The sequence below is a fragment of the Ranitomeya variabilis genome, chromosome 4, assembly GCF_051348905.1.
Source record: "Ranitomeya variabilis isolate aRanVar5 chromosome 4, aRanVar5.hap1, whole genome shotgun sequence".
Taxonomy (NCBI): Eukaryota; Metazoa; Chordata; class Amphibia; order Anura; family Dendrobatidae; genus Ranitomeya; species Ranitomeya variabilis.
This window is the reverse complement of record NC_135235.1, coordinates 705,874,300-705,892,292: the sequence shown is the minus strand read 5'-3', so window position 1 is coordinate 705,892,292 and position 17,993 is coordinate 705,874,300. Positions and strand designations below refer to the sequence as shown.

Sequence of the window (17,993 nt, the reverse complement as noted above, 5' to 3'; positions counted from 1 at the left end):
AAATAAAAAAGTTATAGCTATCAGAATAAAGCCATGCAAAAATAATTACTTTTTGTATAAAATAGTTTTTATGGTTTTAAAAGCGCCAAAACATAAAAAAAAGATATAAATGAGGTATCGCTGTAATTGTACTGACCCGAAGAATAAAACTACTTTATCAATTTTACTACAAGCGGAATGGTATAAACGCCCCACCAAAAGAAATTCATGAATTGCTGGTTTTTGTTCATTCTGCCTTCCAAAAATCGTAATAAAAAGTGATCAAAAAATGTCATGTGCCCGAAAATTGTACCCGTAAAAACATAAACTCGTCCCGCAAAAAAACAAGACATCACATGACTCTGTGGGCCAAAATATGGCAAAATTATAGCTCTCAAAATGTGATGCAAAAACTATTTTTGCAATAAAAAGCGTATTTTAGTGTGTGACAGCTGCCAAACATACAAACCCGCTATAAATAGTAAATCTAACCCCCCTTTATCACCCGATTAGTTAAGGAAAAAAGTGTATTTATTTCCATTTTCCCATTATGGTTAGGGTTGGGGCTAAAGTTAGAATTACGGTTGGGATTAGCGTTAAGGGTGGGTTAGGGTTGGGATTAAGGTTAGGGGTGTGTTGGGGCTAGGATTGGAGTTAGAATTGGGGGGGTGTCCACTGTTTAGGCACATCAGGGGTTCTCCAAACACAACATGGCGGCCAATCTCAATTCCAGCCAATTCTGCGTTGAAAAAGTCAAACGGCACTCCTTGTCTTCCAAGCTCTGTTGTGCTCCCAAACAGTGGTTCCCCCCCACATATGGGGTATCGGCGTACTCTGGACAAACTGGACAACAACTTTTGGGGTCCAATTTCTCCTGTTACCCTTTGTAAAATAAAACAAATTGGATCTGAATTTAATTTTTTGTGAAAAAAAGTTAAATGTTCATTTTTTTTGTAAACATTCCAAAAATTTCTGTGAAGCACCTGAAGGATTAATAAACTTCCTGAATGTGGTTTTGAGCACCTTGAGGGGTGCAGTTTTTAGAATGGTGTCACTTTTGGGTATTTTCTATCATATAGACCCCTCAAAGTGACTTCAAATGTGATGTGGTCCCTAAAAAAAAAAAAAAAAATTGTTTTGTAAAAATGAGAAATCGCTGTTTAACTTTTAACCCTTATAACATCCTAACAAAAAAAAATTTGGTTCCAAAATTGTGCTGATGTAAAGGAAACATGTGGGGAATATCTCTATGATTTAAGGGCATGAAAATTCTAAGTTGGAAATTTCTAAATTTTTGCCAAATTTCCATTTTTTTCACAAATAAACTCAAGTCATATCAAAGAAATTTTACCACTGTCATGAAGTACAATATGTCACGAGAAAACAATGTCCGAATCACTGGGATCCGTTGAAGAGTTCCAGAGGTATTACCTCATAAAGGGACAGTGGTCAGAATTGCAAAAATTGGCCCGGTCATTAAAGTGCAAACCTCCCTTGGGGGTAAAGGGGTTACATGTGCAGTGAGGCCAAGTGTGAATTTCTGTACAATAAAATTTTCCCTTTTTCCTGTTAAAACCAACTAACTTCAAGGAGGACTATGATAAACTACATAAAATCCATTACACCTGTGCCGTGAAATATCTCTAAGCTGTGCGTGGCTGATGGCTGTAATATACACGCCTGCAGGAGATGTGTTGGCATGGCTCGAGTCCTGGTTTCATAGATTCACTCTGTCATAAATTCCATTATGTTTTCAATCATAAGAAATTCAGATTACTGCACAAACTCTCCTGAAATGGAGGCGCTAATACTTTCTCTAATCTTGTGGTCAGTACTCCATAGTAGCTCTAATGTGTAACCATAAAATTCCTGTTTAGTGTTGGAGTTCTCCCCTCATACATACGCTGTTGTTGGTTATGTATATTTTTTTACCTGTTCATTCTGTATGATAGTTTAATTGTGTTGGGGTTGACCTGCCTCACTTATGTAAGTCTTTTTCATAAAAGGTCTCTGTTGCTGTCATGATCCATTCCAGAGTTTAGTCCTGTCTGCTCTTTCTCCGGGCGGATGATGTCAAGTTAACTTTGCTCTGCCTCATTCTGGGCTCAGGTTTGCTATTTAGCTCCCAGGTATCCTGAGGGTGGTGTCAGCTATAGTTCTGCCTTCGGCATGTGAACCTGACTCTGGAAGCCCTTGATTTGTCTTGCTGTGAATCCTGACTTGTCCTGTGTCTGTTATCTCCTTCTGTCTGCCCTTTCCCAACGTTTCTCTGTTTGTCTATTGATCTGCTTGATTCTCCGGTTCTGACCTCCTGGCTTGGCTATTGACTCCGTTTCGGTTTGTCCCTATTGTACCGTATTTTGCCCTGGTTTACTGATCTCTTGCTACGTCCTGACTATCCATTCTGTCTAAATCCTTTTGTACTGTCGTGCTATCTCGTGCTCTGACTCGGCTTTTCTGACCTCTCTCTCGCCACTTGGTTCTGTTCTGCTGCTCAGTGTGTGCAGTCTCGCTTCCCTATCAAGCTCCCCCGGTGGAGATTGCCCTGTACTGCACTGCAGCTGCATGACAGTTGCTCTTCCAAATGCCTGAGATGTAAATTTAAGACGCCTCAGCTCTGCACTATCATAAAAAGTTCTCGTTAAATGTCTAATATTTCTTTTTGAAATTTCTCTGTCAGAAAATATTGGCCCTAACGATAGTTTAAATTGACATGAGCCACCAACCCACGTACCCTAATTACCCCAGAGAGATTTCACCACTAGTTACTCTTTTTTTTTTTTTAATGAAGAAGTTCAGCTTGATCATTTCAGTAGATGTGTTATGGTCTATAGTCTATATTCACAGTTTTCCCAATCACCCTTTAACCACTTAGTGACATAGCCAATTTGCAGTTTAATGACCAGGCCAATTTTTACGATTCTGATCACCGTCACTTTATAAGGTTATAACTCTGGAACGCTTTGATGGATCTCGCTGATTCTGAGATTGGTTTTTTTATGTGACATATTGTACTTCATGTTAGTGGTTAAATTTCTTTAATATGACTTGCATTTATTTATGAAAAGAACGGAAATTTTGCAAACATTTTGAGTATTCTGCAATTTTCAAACTTTTAATTTTTGTGCCCTTAAATCAGAGAGTAGTGTCACACAACATAGTTAATAAATAACATTTCCCACATGTCTACTATTAGCACAATTTTGGAAACAATTTTTTTTGTTAGGAATTTTGTTAGGAAGTTATAAGGGTTAAAATTTGACCAGCGATTTCTCATTTTTCCAACAAAATTTACAAACCATTTTTTTTAGGGACCACCTCACATTTGAAGTGAGTTTGGGGGGTTGATATAACAGAAAATACCAAAAGGTGACACCATTCTAAAAACTGCACCCCTCAAGGTGCGCAAAACCACATTCAAGAAGGATATTAACTCTTCAGGTGCTTCACGAGAACTAAAGCAATATGGAAGGAAAAATGAACATTTTCCTTTTTTCACAAAAAAATTACTTTGGAACCAATTTTGTTTCTTATTTTCACAATGGTATCAGGAGAAAAAGGACCACAAAATTTGTTGTGCAATTTCTCCTGAGTATGACAATACCCCATATGTGGGGGAAAGCCACTGTTTGGGTGCATGGCAGGGCTCAGAAGGGATGGGAGCACTGTTTGAGTTTTTGAACGCAAAATTGACTGGAATCAATGGTGGCGCCATGTTGCGTTTGGAGATCCCCTGATGTACCTAAACAGTGGAACCCCCCCAATTCTAACTCCACCCCTAAACCCAACACAGCACTAATCCCAACCCTAACCACGGCCCTAACCACAACACAGCCCTAACCCTAATCCGAACCCTAACCGTAATCACAACCATAACCACATCCATAACTTTAGCCCAACTCTAACCCTAATGGAAAAATGGAAATAAATATTTTTTATATTATTTTTAACTAACTAAGGGGATGATAAAGTGGGGTTTGATTTACTTTTTTTTTTTATTATTTTGATCACTGTGATAGGGTCTGTCACAGTGAGCAAAATTAACCAATAGGAAAAATGTCCTATTGTTGCCAGGTGCCAGTCGGCAGATCTCGGCAGGCGAACTGCGCAAGCACCCTTATTTTTTCCTGAAAGAAGATGCCTGCAGCCCGGGGGACTCGATGGGGGGATGCAGGGACTCTGGAGGTACTGGGGGGAGGATCGGGGACCCCATTTCTCTCTCCTCTGATATGCGATCACATCAGAGGAGAGAGAAATTAAATGGGAAATCAGACTTTTATTTTTTGCGGTCGCTGTTATACCATTAATAATGGCGATTACAACACTGGGGTCAGTAAAAACCAACCCGAGTAATGTTCTTTGGGGTCTCGGCTACCACTGCTGGTAGCTGAGACCCTGGAGAAATTCCAGCCATAGGGGGCCCTATACTCTTATTTCTCAGCATTGTTAAAAAGCGGCATTGAGGCATAAGTACCCTTAACTGCCGCCGTTAAAAGGCTTATCGGTGGTCGTTAATGGGTTAACCATTCTACATGGATCTGAACTTATACAGAGACCCCTAGGCTTGGGCTTGCTGTTACCTACTTTCATGGGGTGAGAGATGGCAAGAAAAATAGTTAGGAAGCCAGATCAGAACCAGGAGGATAGAGAAAGTACAAGAAGGCGCAAGAATAGTCGGTAAATGGGCCGGGGTCTCAACAGGAAACAAATACACAAAATGGGAGCTGAGCACGGAGAACTAAACCAGCAGAGAACAAGGCTGTATCTGGCAGCTCAAATGATGACCACCACAAACAGGCTTTGCACTATCTACACAGTTTTCCAGATCCCAGGGATTGCCTTGCTCATCATCCTTTAACCACTCTACTTGGATCTGGACTTATACAGAGACCCCTAGACTTGGGCCACTGTGTTCTCTGCTGTTCTGTGGAGTGAGATGGGAAGAAGGATAGTCAGGTCAGAACCAGGAGATCAGTGAAAATGCAAAATCAGAAGACACAAGAGTAGTCAGTAAATGGCCTGCGGTCGCCACAGGAAAAAATACAGCCAGGAGCTGAGCACAGAGCATTGAACCAGAGGAGAACAAGGCTGCATCTGGCAGCTTCTGGCAAATTACTTTTGAGATTCACTAGGGTGTGATGCTTTCCACTTGGCTGAAGTAGAGATCAGATTACTTCAGCTGGACAGCACACCCATACTGCCAGACTGGATAGTACTACTGATTCCAAGCACTGTAATCGTAATGGCTTGTCGAAGCCTGTACCACCCAGAGCTTCTGGTTTTGACATCTCCATCATCACCACTACCTGCAAAATGAATAAGGCAGCTCCTGGTGACAGAAGCAGACGTCATAGGAGCAGATCCCAGAGAAAATGGATTACACCATTTGCAAAAGACTTAAAATGGCAGAAAACCAGAGCATAAAGTCACTCCATTTGGGAAATTATAACCTTCAGAGAATTATTTTATTGGGATAGCAACTATTTTGACTCCACTTTCCAGAAATTAGCACGCAGTGGTTGTTGCAAAGTGAAAATTGCACATTTGACATTTTATTGCCCAACACATAGTGCCCAGATTGTGATCCAGGAGACACACACTGTAAAATAAGTGGGTTCTTCTCACTATAGTAATGCCAAATACATGGATGCTAAATGTGGTTTGGGCACACTGCAAGACTCAGAAGCCAGGGGGAAATTTGACTTTGGGAGAGCGGATTTTGCTGCATTGGTTTATGGAAGTCATGTTGCTTTTCAAGAGCCTATGAGCCACAAATATTGTGGAAACCTTGTTTTTTTTACATAACTTGCCATTTTTACTAACGCTTAAGTAGTGATGTTAAAAAAAAATAAAACATTCAAGGATATGTTATTCAAAAATGATAACTGTTTTTATTCTTAGCAGATGACTGTACCAGAAGATCAGAGGGACAACTGACCTCTTCAGTTTTTAAATCCGATGATCTTGAGATCCTGCAGGATACAATTGAAGTGAATTTTATTTCTCCAGATATACCATCATCCCTTCAGAGCAAAGATCTATCATCTGATACTATGAAACAGATCCAATCTTCTGTTTCATTACCAACTGCTCAGAAAAATCAAAGCCAGAAAAAATGCATTAAAAAACAAACTGCTCCTAAGGCCAATGAGCCATTTTCACGATCAGAATATGGAAATGGTTTTTCCCTTGAAAAGTCTTTTATTAAACATCAAAAAATTCACACAGCAGAGAATAGATTTTCTTGTTTCACGTGTGGGAAATGTTTTTACCAGAACTCAGATCTTGTTAGTCACCAGAAAAGTCATACAGGTGAGAAGGCTTTTTCATGTTCAGAATGTGGAAAATGTTTTTTATGGAAACCATATCTTGTTATTCACCAGAGAACTCACACAGGAGAGAAGCCATTTTCTTGTTCAGAATGTGGGAGATGTTTTAACCGTAAATCTGTTTTTGTTAAGCACCAGAGAATTCACACTGGAAAGAAGCCTTTTTCTTGTTCAGAATGTGGGAAATGTTTTCATCAGAACTTAGATCTTGTTATTCACCAGAGAACTCACAAAGGGGAGAAGCCATTTTCATGTTCAGAGTGTGGAAAATGTTTTTTATGGAAATCATATCTTGTTAGTCACCAGAGAACTCACACAGGAGAAAAGCCATTTTCCTGTTCAGAATGTGAGAAATGTTTTAACCAAAAATCAGATCTTCTTATTCACCAGAGAAGTCACACAGGTGAGAAGCCATTTTCTTGTTCAGAATGTGGGAAATGTTTTAACCGGAAATCGGTTTTTGTTAAGCACCAGAGAACTCACACTGGGGAGAAGCCTTTTTCTTGTTCAGAATGTGGGAAATGTTTCACCCACAAATCATATCTTGCTGTTCACCACAGAACTCACACAGGGGAGAAGCCTTTTCCATGTTCAGAATGTGGGAAATGTTTTAACAAGAAATCAAGTTTTCTTAAGCACCAAAGAACTCACACAGGGGAGAAGCCTTTTTTTTGTTCAGAATGTGGGAAATATTTTGCACGGAAATCAACTTTTGTTACACACCAGAAAACTCACACAGGGGAGAAGCCTTTCTTTTGTTCAGAATGTGGGAAATATTTTGCACAGAAATCATATTTGGTTACTCACCAGAAAATTCACACAGGAGAAAAGCCATTTTCATGTTCAGAATGTGGGAAATGTTTTAACAATAAATCAGATTTTGTTAAGCACCAGAGAACCCACACAGGCGAGAAGCCTTTTTCATGTTCAGAATGTGGGAAATGTTTTAACCAGAAATCGTATCTTGTTAAGCACCAGAGAACCCACACAGGGGAGAAGCCTTTTTCATGTTCAGAATGTGGGAAATGTTTTGTGAAGAAATCATCTCTTCTTAGTCACCAGAGCAGTCACACAGGGAAGAAGCCTTTTTCATGCTCTTAATGTGGGAAATGTTTTACACAGATATCAACTCTTAATAAACATCAGCATAATAAACATCAGCGTGTCATGATTCCTTCGTTCAGTGTTTCTTGGACACTGTGCCTGACAGCTCAGTCATCCAATCTGGTGCAGGGGTGTGCCGATATGTTGGTGTTTTGACAGACAGCTCAACCGTCCAATCTGAGTGAGAGGTGCTGAGCTTTTTTCCGGTGCTTCCCTGTTCCAGGTGATTACACAGTTACTTAGATGAGCTGTTAGTCTCAGACCTTTGACAGATGTAGCATCTGCTCAGTGGTCTGCCTTATATTTCTCTGCTCTGTTGACCCTTTGCTGTCTGATGTTGGACCTCGTTCTAACCATCCACCTGTCTAGTCTAGCCCCTTTACTCTGATTCACTATCTTCCTGGTATTCTGACTTCAGATCATGACTTGACTTTTCCTTTTTCTTTTCACTTTAGTTTTCTATGTGCTCTCTTGGTATCTCTTGGTGACCTTGTAACTTTTTTTTTTTTTTCATCAGATAGATATTTATTAGACAAATCAGAATAATAAAAATAGTTTTCATTACATTTTGTATTAAACTCCAGTAACATTTTACATAGAATACCCCCACCCCATTCAACCCTTAGAGACCTAACGAGGGCCATCCGGTTTCCATCGTCCTGTAAATAGTAAGTAATTATCCTATATCACTCCCAAAAGGCCCTGGAGCCCACATATTCAGTCACAACACCTTAGCTCTAATCAATCCATGGTTGCCACAGCTTGAAGAAAAAGTCCAGCCTGTGTCTCTTGGAGTATATACTTCTCTCCAGTGAAAGAATATGGTCCACCTGCGCAAGAAAATCTCTCCTCGCCGGGGGCTCCTCCCTTATCCAGAATTTGGCGATCATTTTTCTTGCAATAAATAACAACCTAGCAATAACTATTTTAATCGTGTTATCAATTGCAATCTCTTCCACATATCCCAATATGCATATCAAGGGGTGTCTAGGAACAGTGCAATTATATACCAACTCAATTCTATTTAATACCACAGTCCAAAAGGAGGACAGTCTGGGACATTGCCACATCATATGAAGAATACCCGCCTCAGACTGTGAACACCTAGGACATTGCGAATTAGGCCTCATCCCAGCTTTGAATAACATATCAGGCTCTATGAATTACAAATAGTTGCGACAACCTCCCAGGCTCACTCATAGAAATCTTAGGCACATAATCTAAAATTGATTCCCATTTATCGTTCTCAATTGCTCCCAATTCAGCTTCCCATTTACCTCTAGCCTTAATAGGGTGTTTATCAAGAAAAGAGAAGATACTCGTATACCCCTGAAATCGCACCCTTCGTGCCACTATTTTTAAGGAAAAAATCCAGCATAAGATCTACTTGCAACACTATGGGACTCCTTTTACTCTGTGCCAGATATGCATGAGAGATGCAGCTATATTGATACAATTCAGACCGTGGTAACTGAAATTCTTCCTGCAGTACATCAAAAGTCCTAAGTTTACCCTGAGACAGCAACTGCCCCATCCTACTAATACCTGCCTCTTTCCAAGTGCGGAATCCCTTCAACTGCCCAAATTCTGGTAGATACATATTTCTCCATATCGGTGAGTATCTAGTAAGGTCTCTCACACCCCTAATAATCTTTACTGTTTCCCATACCTTATGGATTAGTCTAATAGTACAATATTGAGAACCTATTTTCTGGAAGTGGCCACCTTCAAGACCCTCACTCAATACCTTCGCTTTAAATAAAAACCTCAAGCAATTGGGTATTTGCGCCTTCCCCGACTCTTCCCCCCACCCCCTGAAATGCTGGCACTGTGCCGCTAAGAAATATAACCAGGGATTAGGGAGTGCCAACCCACCTTCCGCCTTGGGCCTTTGAAGTATTTCCTGTTTAAACCTAGGACACTTTCCCCCCCAAATTAGATCGCCAAACAAAGACCTAATCCTGCGAAATCTACACTGTGGAATCCAGATGGGAGAGTTATGTAACACGTAAAGAAGTTGTGGCATTACAATCATCTTTGGCAGGTTCACTTCTCACTAATCATATTTTGGGTCTAAGATGTATAAACGGCCGGGGGCGAACTGCTGGGGTTGAAAAATTGATGATGGATGGGAATTCATGAACCACAAGGGTACAAACATCCGTGTGTGAACTGCCAGGGGGCAACTGCTGGGTGCGAAACATTGATGAAAGACGGGAATTCATGAACTACAAGGGTACAAACATCCGGGGGTAAAACATTGATGATGGATGGGAATTCATGAACAACAAGGGTACAAACATCCGGGGGCGAACTGCTGGGGGCAAAACATTGATGACGGATGGGAATTCATGAACCACAAGGGTACAAACATCCAGGGGCAAACTGACAGGGGTGAACTGCTGGGGGCGAAATGTGCAGGGGTGAAATGTGAGTGGGCGAAACATACTGAGGGCCAAATGCTGGGGACGAAATGTGCAATGGCGAAATGTACCCAGGGGCGAAATGTGCAGAGGCGAAACATCCTGAGGGCCAAATGCTGGGGATGAAATGTGTAGTGGCGAAATGTACTCGGGGGCGAACTGCTGGGGGTGAAATGTGCAGGGGCGAAACATCCCAAGGGCCAAATGCTGGGGACGAAATGTGCTGGGGCGAAATGTACCCAGGAGTGAACTGCTGGGGGCGAAACATTGATGACGGACGGGAATTCATGAACCACAAGGGTGCAAACATCCAGGGGCGAAATGCCGGGTGCGAAACATCCGGGGACAAACTGCCGGTGGTGAAATGGGCGAACTGCTGGGAGCGAAATGTGCGGGTGCAAAATATCCTGGGGGCCAAATTCTGGGGGTGAAATGTACCCAGGGGCGAACTGCTGGGGGCGAAATGTGCAGGGGTGAAATGTGCATTGGCGAAACATCCTGGGGACTAAATGCTGGGGACGAAATGTGCGGGGGCAAAATGTACCCAGGAGTGAACAGCCAGGAGCGAACTGCTGGGGGAAAAATGTGCAGGGGTGAAATGTGCAGGGGCGAAACATCCTGGGGGCCAAATGCTGGGGACGAAATGTGCTTGGGCGAAATGTACCCAGGAGTGAACTGCTGGGGGCGAAACAGACGGGAATTCATGAACCACAAGGGTACAAACATCCGGGGGCAAACTGCCGGCGGCGAACTGCTGGGGGCGAAACATTGATGACGGATGGGAATTCATGAGCCACAAGAGTACAAACATCTGGGGGCGAACTGCCAAGTGCGAAACATCAGGGGCGAACTGCTGGGGATGAAATGGGCGAACTGCTGGGGGCAAAATGTGCGGGGGCGAAACATCCTCGGGACTAAATGCTGGGGACGAAATGTGCTTGGGCGAAATGTACCCAGGAGTGAACTGCTGGGGGCGAAACACGGGAATTCATGAACCACAAGGGTACAAACATCTGGGGGCAAACTGCCGGCGGCGAACTGCTGGGGGCGAAACATTGATGAAGGATGGGAATTCATGAGCCACAAGAGTACAAACATCTGGGGGCGAACTGCCAAGTGCGAAACATCAGGGGCGATCTGCCAGGGATGAAATGGGCGAACTGCTGGGGGCAAAATGTGCGGGGGTGAAACATCCTGGGGGCCAAATGCTGGGGATGAAATGTGCGGGGGTGAAATGTGCCCAGGAGCGAACTGCTGGGGGCGAACTGCTGGAGGCGAAATGTGCGGGGGTGAAATGTGCAGGGGCGAAACATCCTGGGGGTCAAATGCTGGGGACGAAATATGCGGGGGTAAAATGTACCTAGGGGCGAACTGCTGGGGCAAAATTTGCAGGGGTGAAATGTGCAGGTGCGAAACATCCTGGGGGCCAAATGCTGGGAACGAAATGTGCGGGGGCGAAATGTACCCAGGGGTGAACTGCTGGGGGCGAAACATCCTATAAGCGTTGGTAGTCAAAAACTGCCCTCTTCTGCTCACAAATCCTTTCTAACATATGCAGCTTAGAGTTCCAGCGCGTGGGGACATCACACACCAGTCGGTGAGCTAGTAGTTGAAAACGCTGCTGAAGCTGTAGCTGACTTTCTAAAATGGGCAAACAGTACATTCACTAGCAGATCCGACAGCTCCTGGTAGCTTTTCAGAAAATGTTTCACCCACGAGGTTAAGCACATGGACCAAGCAAGGTACGTGTGTGAGCTCACCTTGCCTCAGAGCCGCCATCAGGTTCCGGCCATTGTCACACACGACCATGCCTGGCTGTAGGTTCAGCTGTGTCATCCAAATATCTGACTGCTCTTTCAGCGCTTATAGTATAGAGATAGCTGACAGCACTCACTTATATAGGGCGCTCGTTCCAAATCCAGGGAACCCTCCTGGGTACAGCACATATTCCAAAATAGAAGGACAGCGCTCCAACCAGGTGTTATAGTCCAAAGAAATCTTTATTTCAGCCATGGTAAAACAGCAAAACAGCAAAGTTTCGACCGATCACCGGTCTTTTTCAAGCATACAGCATGGTATTTTGGGCTGCCTTAAATAGTGTGGACACCACGCAGGGAGCCAATCACTATCCAGTGCCCGCCCACTTATCCATATCTTCATACAAATGTTAAAAAGTGAACCAAAACAGACATCAAACAAATGTGTATATACAAGTAAAGTAAGCACAAGTCATCGCCATATGAATCAGTATAGTAATCAATTCACAAATGTGCAAACTTATAGTAATCGTCTCCCAATTACTGTGTGCTTGTCCACTGCATCTTCGTTATCATGGTGCTCGACAACCAATGAACAAAACTTCCTCCCAGGATTCCCTCCAATCAAGAGCGATGGCGCCGACTTTTAGATTGAGCCAATCCGGCCCCTTAATCTAAGATCGCTGTATCCCGATCACCAATCTAATTTACTTTACCAAGCAATGTACTTACGTCCGCTGCGGCGTTCTCCAATCAGGCACCAGCGCCGAGTTGTAGGTACAGACACCGGCGCCGAGATGTAAGCATCAGCGCCCCACGTCACAGCCGCGCCCGATCACATGATCAGGGTAAAGCTGCGCCCCGACGTGACGCGCCTCTGCAACACCCACCGCCGGCCTCATGTGACCGCCACTCGGACTGGTTACCCGGGAGACGCCAGCACACAGTACAAGACTGTTCTCGTGATCTTACTCTATATTAGTATTCGGCTCATTGCACCCATATCCTGAGTGCACTATGCTATGATTATAAATATATATGATATGCTGCTGTGCTGGAGTCTACACTCCGACTGTCTTATTGAATATGCCATCTGTGTTGTGTATATATATATTAAAAAAAAATTTCCCTATAAAAATTTTTTCGATTGAGGTTTAGCTTTATTTTTTATGTGCACTAGTAAGTGTTTCCATATGCTGTGTTGTGATTGCACTTCTTGACAATTTGATGAGGAATATAACTGTTTTTGATGATGTATTTGTGGGCTTTGATGACGTTAAGCTATGCCCTTATTAAGTATGTTACTGTTCACTCTATGTGTGCCGAAACAAAACTGTTTTAAAAGATTCTTTACTCAGGATATGGGTGCAATGAGCCGAATACTAATATAGAGTAAGATCACGAGAACAGTCTTGTACTGTGTGCTGGCGTCTCCCGGGTAACCAGTCCGAGTGGCGGTCACATGAGGCCGGCGGTGGGTGTTGCAGAGGCGCGTCACGTCGGGGCGCGGCTTTACCCTGATCATGTGATCGGGCGCGGCTGTGACGTGGGGCGCTGATGCTTACATCTCGGCGCTGGTGTCTGTACCTACAACTCGGTGCTGGTGCCTGATTGGAGAACGCCGCAGCGGACGTAAGTACATTGCTTGGTAAAGTAAATTAGATTGGTGATCGGGATACAGCGATCTTAGATTAAGGGGCCGGATTGGCTCAATCTAAAAGTCGGCGCCATCGCTCTTGATTGGAGGGAATCCTGGGAGGAAGTTTTGTTCATTGGTTGTCGAGCACCATGGTAACGAAGATGCAGTGGACAAGCACACAGTAATTGGGAGACGATTACTATAAGTTTGCACATTTGTGAATTGATTACTATACTGATTCATATGGCGATGACTTGTGCTTACTTTACTTGTATATATACATTTGTTTGATGTCTGTTTTGGTTCACTTTTTAACATTTGTATGAAGATATGGATAAGTGGGCGGGCACTGGATAGTGATTGGCTCCCTGCGTGGTGTCCACACTATTTAAGGCAGCCCAAAATACCATGCTGTATGCTTGAAAAAGACCGGTGATCGGTCGAAACGTTGCTGTTTTGCTGTTTTACCATGGCTGAAATAAAGATTTCTTTTATTGGACTATAACACCTGGTTGGAGCGCTGTCATTCTATTTTGGAATATATGCTCTTTCAGCGCTGTCCACAACTCTTCTGCATTGTGTGATTTGTTACCTATGCAGATTAGCTTCAGCACAGCCTGTTGCCGCTTGGCTTCAGCAGTGCTGCAGTGCTTCCAGCTTCTGACTGATGTGTTGATTTCAGAGATGGAGGATGAAGAAGAGGAGTAGGAGGTGCAGGAGCTGTAGACTGTGGGGGCAACCCTGATTGACGTAGGGACAGCAATCCTCGGCGTGGGGAGCATGTGTTCCATCCCAAGGTCCTGGCTTCCACTATGTTAACCAAGTGTGCCGTCAGTGAGATGTACCGCCCTGCCCACAAGCACTTGTCCACGTGTCTGTGATTAGGTGGACTTTCCCTGTAACAGGAATTGTTGAGGGCATGGGTAATGTTGTGGGACACATGCTGGTGTAATGCCGGTACGGCACACTGGGAGAAATAGTGGCGACTGGGACCGAGTACCTTGGTACGGCCGCCACCATCAGGTTGCGGAAAGCTTCCATCTCAAAGAGCCAAAAAGGTAACATTTCTAGCGCAAGCAGAAGAGAAATGTTACAATTTAGGACTGTGACCTGTGGGGCGTTGGCTGGGTATTTCTGCTTGCGTTCCAAAGACTGGGGTATAGACAACTGAAGGTTGTGCTGGGACAAGGACGTGGACGGGCTTAATGATGGTACTGCTTGACTGTGGGCAACAACAGGTGCAGGTCTAGAGGCATCTTCACATTCACGGTGGACTGAGGATTGGCTTCGCCTTCTACGCAAAACAGTGGAAGAAGCAGTAGTGTCACCTGCAGTGTTCCTGGAGCCTGGGGTTCGACTCACAAAGTCGGGTGCTTTGCTGTCATGTGTCTGATCATGCTGGTGGTGGTCAGGCTGGTTGTTTTGCTACCCCTGCTGATGCAGGCATGGCAGGTGCTGCAAATGGCCTGTTTGGGGTTATCGGCAAAGTCTTTAAAGAATAACCACACTCTGGAAGATCTAACAGTTGGAATGGCAACTTCACTCGTGTTGGTGTTACGGGGAATGGATGCACGCCTTCTGTCTGTGGCCACCACACTGCATCTTCCTACATGTTGGGGGGATATATGTTATGATCCTTAGTGGTTGAGGATCACAAATTACTCCAGCTAAGTAACAAACATAGGACAAGCTCTAGGGAGGTGGCAAGCTGGACTGACCGCAAATCTGAACCTAACCAAACACACTAGAAGTAGCCGGTGAACGTGCCTGAATTCCTAGACGTCTCGAGCCAGCCTAAGGAACTAACTACCCCTAGAGAGAAAGAAAGACCTCTCTTGCCTCCAGAGAAATAATCCCCAAAGATATAGAAGCCCCCAACAAATAATAACGGTGAGGTAAGAGGAAGGCACATACACAGGGGTGAAAGCAGATTCAGCAAATGAGGCCCACTAATACTAGATAGCAGAAAATAGAAAAGGGAATCTATGCGGTCAGTAAAAAACCCTTACAAAATATCCACTCTGAGATTTCAAGAACCCCCACACCAACTAACGGTGTGGGGGGAGAAACTCAGTCCCCTAGAGCAACCAGCAAGCGAAGAAATCAAATTTTAGCGAGCTGGACTAAAAAAAATATAATGAACACTGATAATCAAAAAATGATCAAACAAAAACTTAGCTTGTCTTGGAGAGACTGGGAGCAAGGTAGACACATGGAATCTGAAGAGCACTGAATACATTGATAGCAGGCAAGGAACTAAGTATCCAGGTGGGCTAAATAGAAAACCAACCAAGGATAACGAACCAGCTGATGAAGCCAACCTGCAGAAGGACAACACTACACAGTACCGCTTGTGACCACTAGAGGGAGCCCAGAAATAGAGTTCACAACAGATATACCTCCTTCCCCATGTGTGCTGCTGCCCTCACTGTGCATGCCCTCCTGCCAGGTTGGGTCAGTCACTATGTCATCCACCACCTCGTCTTCCACATCTGCACCCTGCTCCTCCTCCTGACTTTCTGACAATTGTGTTTCATCATCGTCAACCTCTTCTGAAACTTTCCCACCATCGCCTTCATGTGACTGTGGCTGGTCAAAGCTTTGGGCATCGCTACATGCGATCTCATCTGGCCCCATTTCAAGTTAACCAGCCTAGAGTCCGGAATCTTGAAATGGAAAACTGAACAGCTCTTCAGAGTGTCCAAGTGTGGGATCAGTTGGCTCAGTGCACATGGCATGGTGGGAGGAAGGAGGATCAGGGTGAGGAATATCCGGGCCATGCTCACGGCTACTCAGACTTGACCGTGTGGAAGACATGGTGGTGGTGGCTATGAGACTGGAAGCATTATCCGCTATCCAACCAACAACCGTTTCACACTGCTCTGGCTTCAATAGTGGTGTGCTGCGGTCCCCTAGAAACTGGAACAGGAAGGTCAAGCGAGAAGTTGTGGGTCTTTGTTGTGGCCCACTTTCACCTTGGCCACAGCCTCGTCCTCTGCATGCACCATCAGCATCACGTCCACTTCCCCGTCCCTTGCCCCTTGCCTTGCCCATTTTAAATAGACTACTGCACTATTTCAAAAGCTCAACTCAAGTGTATTTATTTGGAGCTAAATGATATCTGATCAGTATGCCTGCAAAGCTACGATTTTTCAAACACAAACACCAGGCCTCAGCCTGACATAACAGACTGTGTTAATTTTTTTTAGTTTTTTGGGTGAATTTAAAACCTCCAAAAAAGAGTGGCACAAGGCTAGCACACAGAACTTTGCAACGTATGCCTTCTGAAATACGATTTTTCTAAACCAGATGCAACAGAACTCAGCCTGACGTAACAGACTGTATCAACTTTTTTTTAGGGTTTTGTATAATTTTTTTAAAAAAAGAACAAGGCTAGCAGACAGAACTATGAAACGTATGCCTCTCAAGCTACGATTTTTCTAACACAGATACAACAGGCCTCAGTCTGACATAACAGACTGTCTTACATTTTTGGGGGGGTTTTGTAGAATTTTCTTAAATGCAAAATAGTGCTGTATATAAGTAGCGTAACAGACAGCAAAATCAGTGGAAAACTGGCCTAAAATGCCCCAACTTGGAGCACGCAGATATATGAGGCTTGTTTTGCACTTCACTCACTGGAATCATGGTGGAACGCCTGAAGCAGCGATATTTTGGCTGGTACTACCCCGAACTCCTAGATGGTGGGAGTGCCGGCTGAGTGGAACGCTGTGCGCTACACTTACTGGAAGTATATTGACGCGGCCCGAGTAGTGATACGTCACTTCCGGGCCGAACATACGATAATCATGGCGGCAAAAGGTATTTAAGTGAACATATGACAGGACACGTGTAGCCCTGCAAGAGGTGACGGCGAGATGCGGCTCACTGCAGCGGCCTCGTACTGGGAGAAGCTCTGTTCCTTCCCCTGATGAGCCCCGGCTTATTTTCCTGGGAGGAAATGTGTCGGGATGGGCGTCTTATTTGGATTAGTAGAATCTCATTTTTTATTATTGTTTTATGACTATATCCCTGCATCAGTCTGGTTAGTGAAACTAGGGGTTATATGTATTGAGAAAGCAAAATTATGATACTTTAAAGATGCACATTTAGGCTATTTTTCTACCCTTGTTTATTATCTGATGAAAGGTTAACAGGAAAAAGGGGATTATTTATAATAGCTATGGTAATTTTGAGAATTTTCTCTGTCTTTGGTATTGTGCACACATTCCCCTACCATATATAAGGTACCAGGGTTTCTGAAAACCAAAAAACCCTGACAATTTGGGAACTACCCAAAATAAACTGATGCAGTCTCTGATTAAGCACTTTTGCACAACTGCACTTTAGGGAATCATTGGTGTTGGTGGTCGCTTTTCTTTGTTTAGTTCCCCTCTAGGGTCTGAAGGGAGAGCCGTCGGTGAGCGGGGGCACCATGTCGAATTTAGGGTGACAACCTTTTTAACCAAGTGGGTTTCCTGAAGGCATATTATCGAGGGTCTCTGTTTCAAAATGTATTGCAGAATTGCCATATGCCTTGTATCATTAGAAAGACCCCTAACGTTCCAGCTCAGAATTTTAACTCTACCTTCCATCATTCTGGAGAACATGAAAACTGCACTGCTCCCTTCCTTTGGTCTCCCTCCCCCCCCCGAACTCTTCCCACCTATCCCCAACCACCCCCATAACTCCATTATTTCAACTAACCTAACTCTATCCCTCCAACTTCCCCTACCAACTGTAAATCCCCCCCACCAACAAA

General features: G+C 44.0%; 1 protein-coding gene across 2 annotated transcripts in view; it reads left to right on the top strand.

The window, feature by feature from the left end:
- Window positions 1-7,478, top strand: part of LOC143766503 (uncharacterized) — a 264,909-nt gene extending 257,431 nt beyond the window's left edge. For both annotated transcript variants that reach the window (XM_077254240.1, XM_077254242.1), the window contains exon 7: window positions 5,884-7,478. In XM_077254240.1, the coding sequence (XP_077110355.1) occupies window positions 5,884-7,409 (1,526 nt within the window). In that variant the 3' untranslated portion in view covers window positions 7,410-7,478. The remainder of the gene's footprint in view (window positions 1-5,883) is intronic.
- Window positions 7,479-17,993: the final 10,515 nt, after the last annotated feature.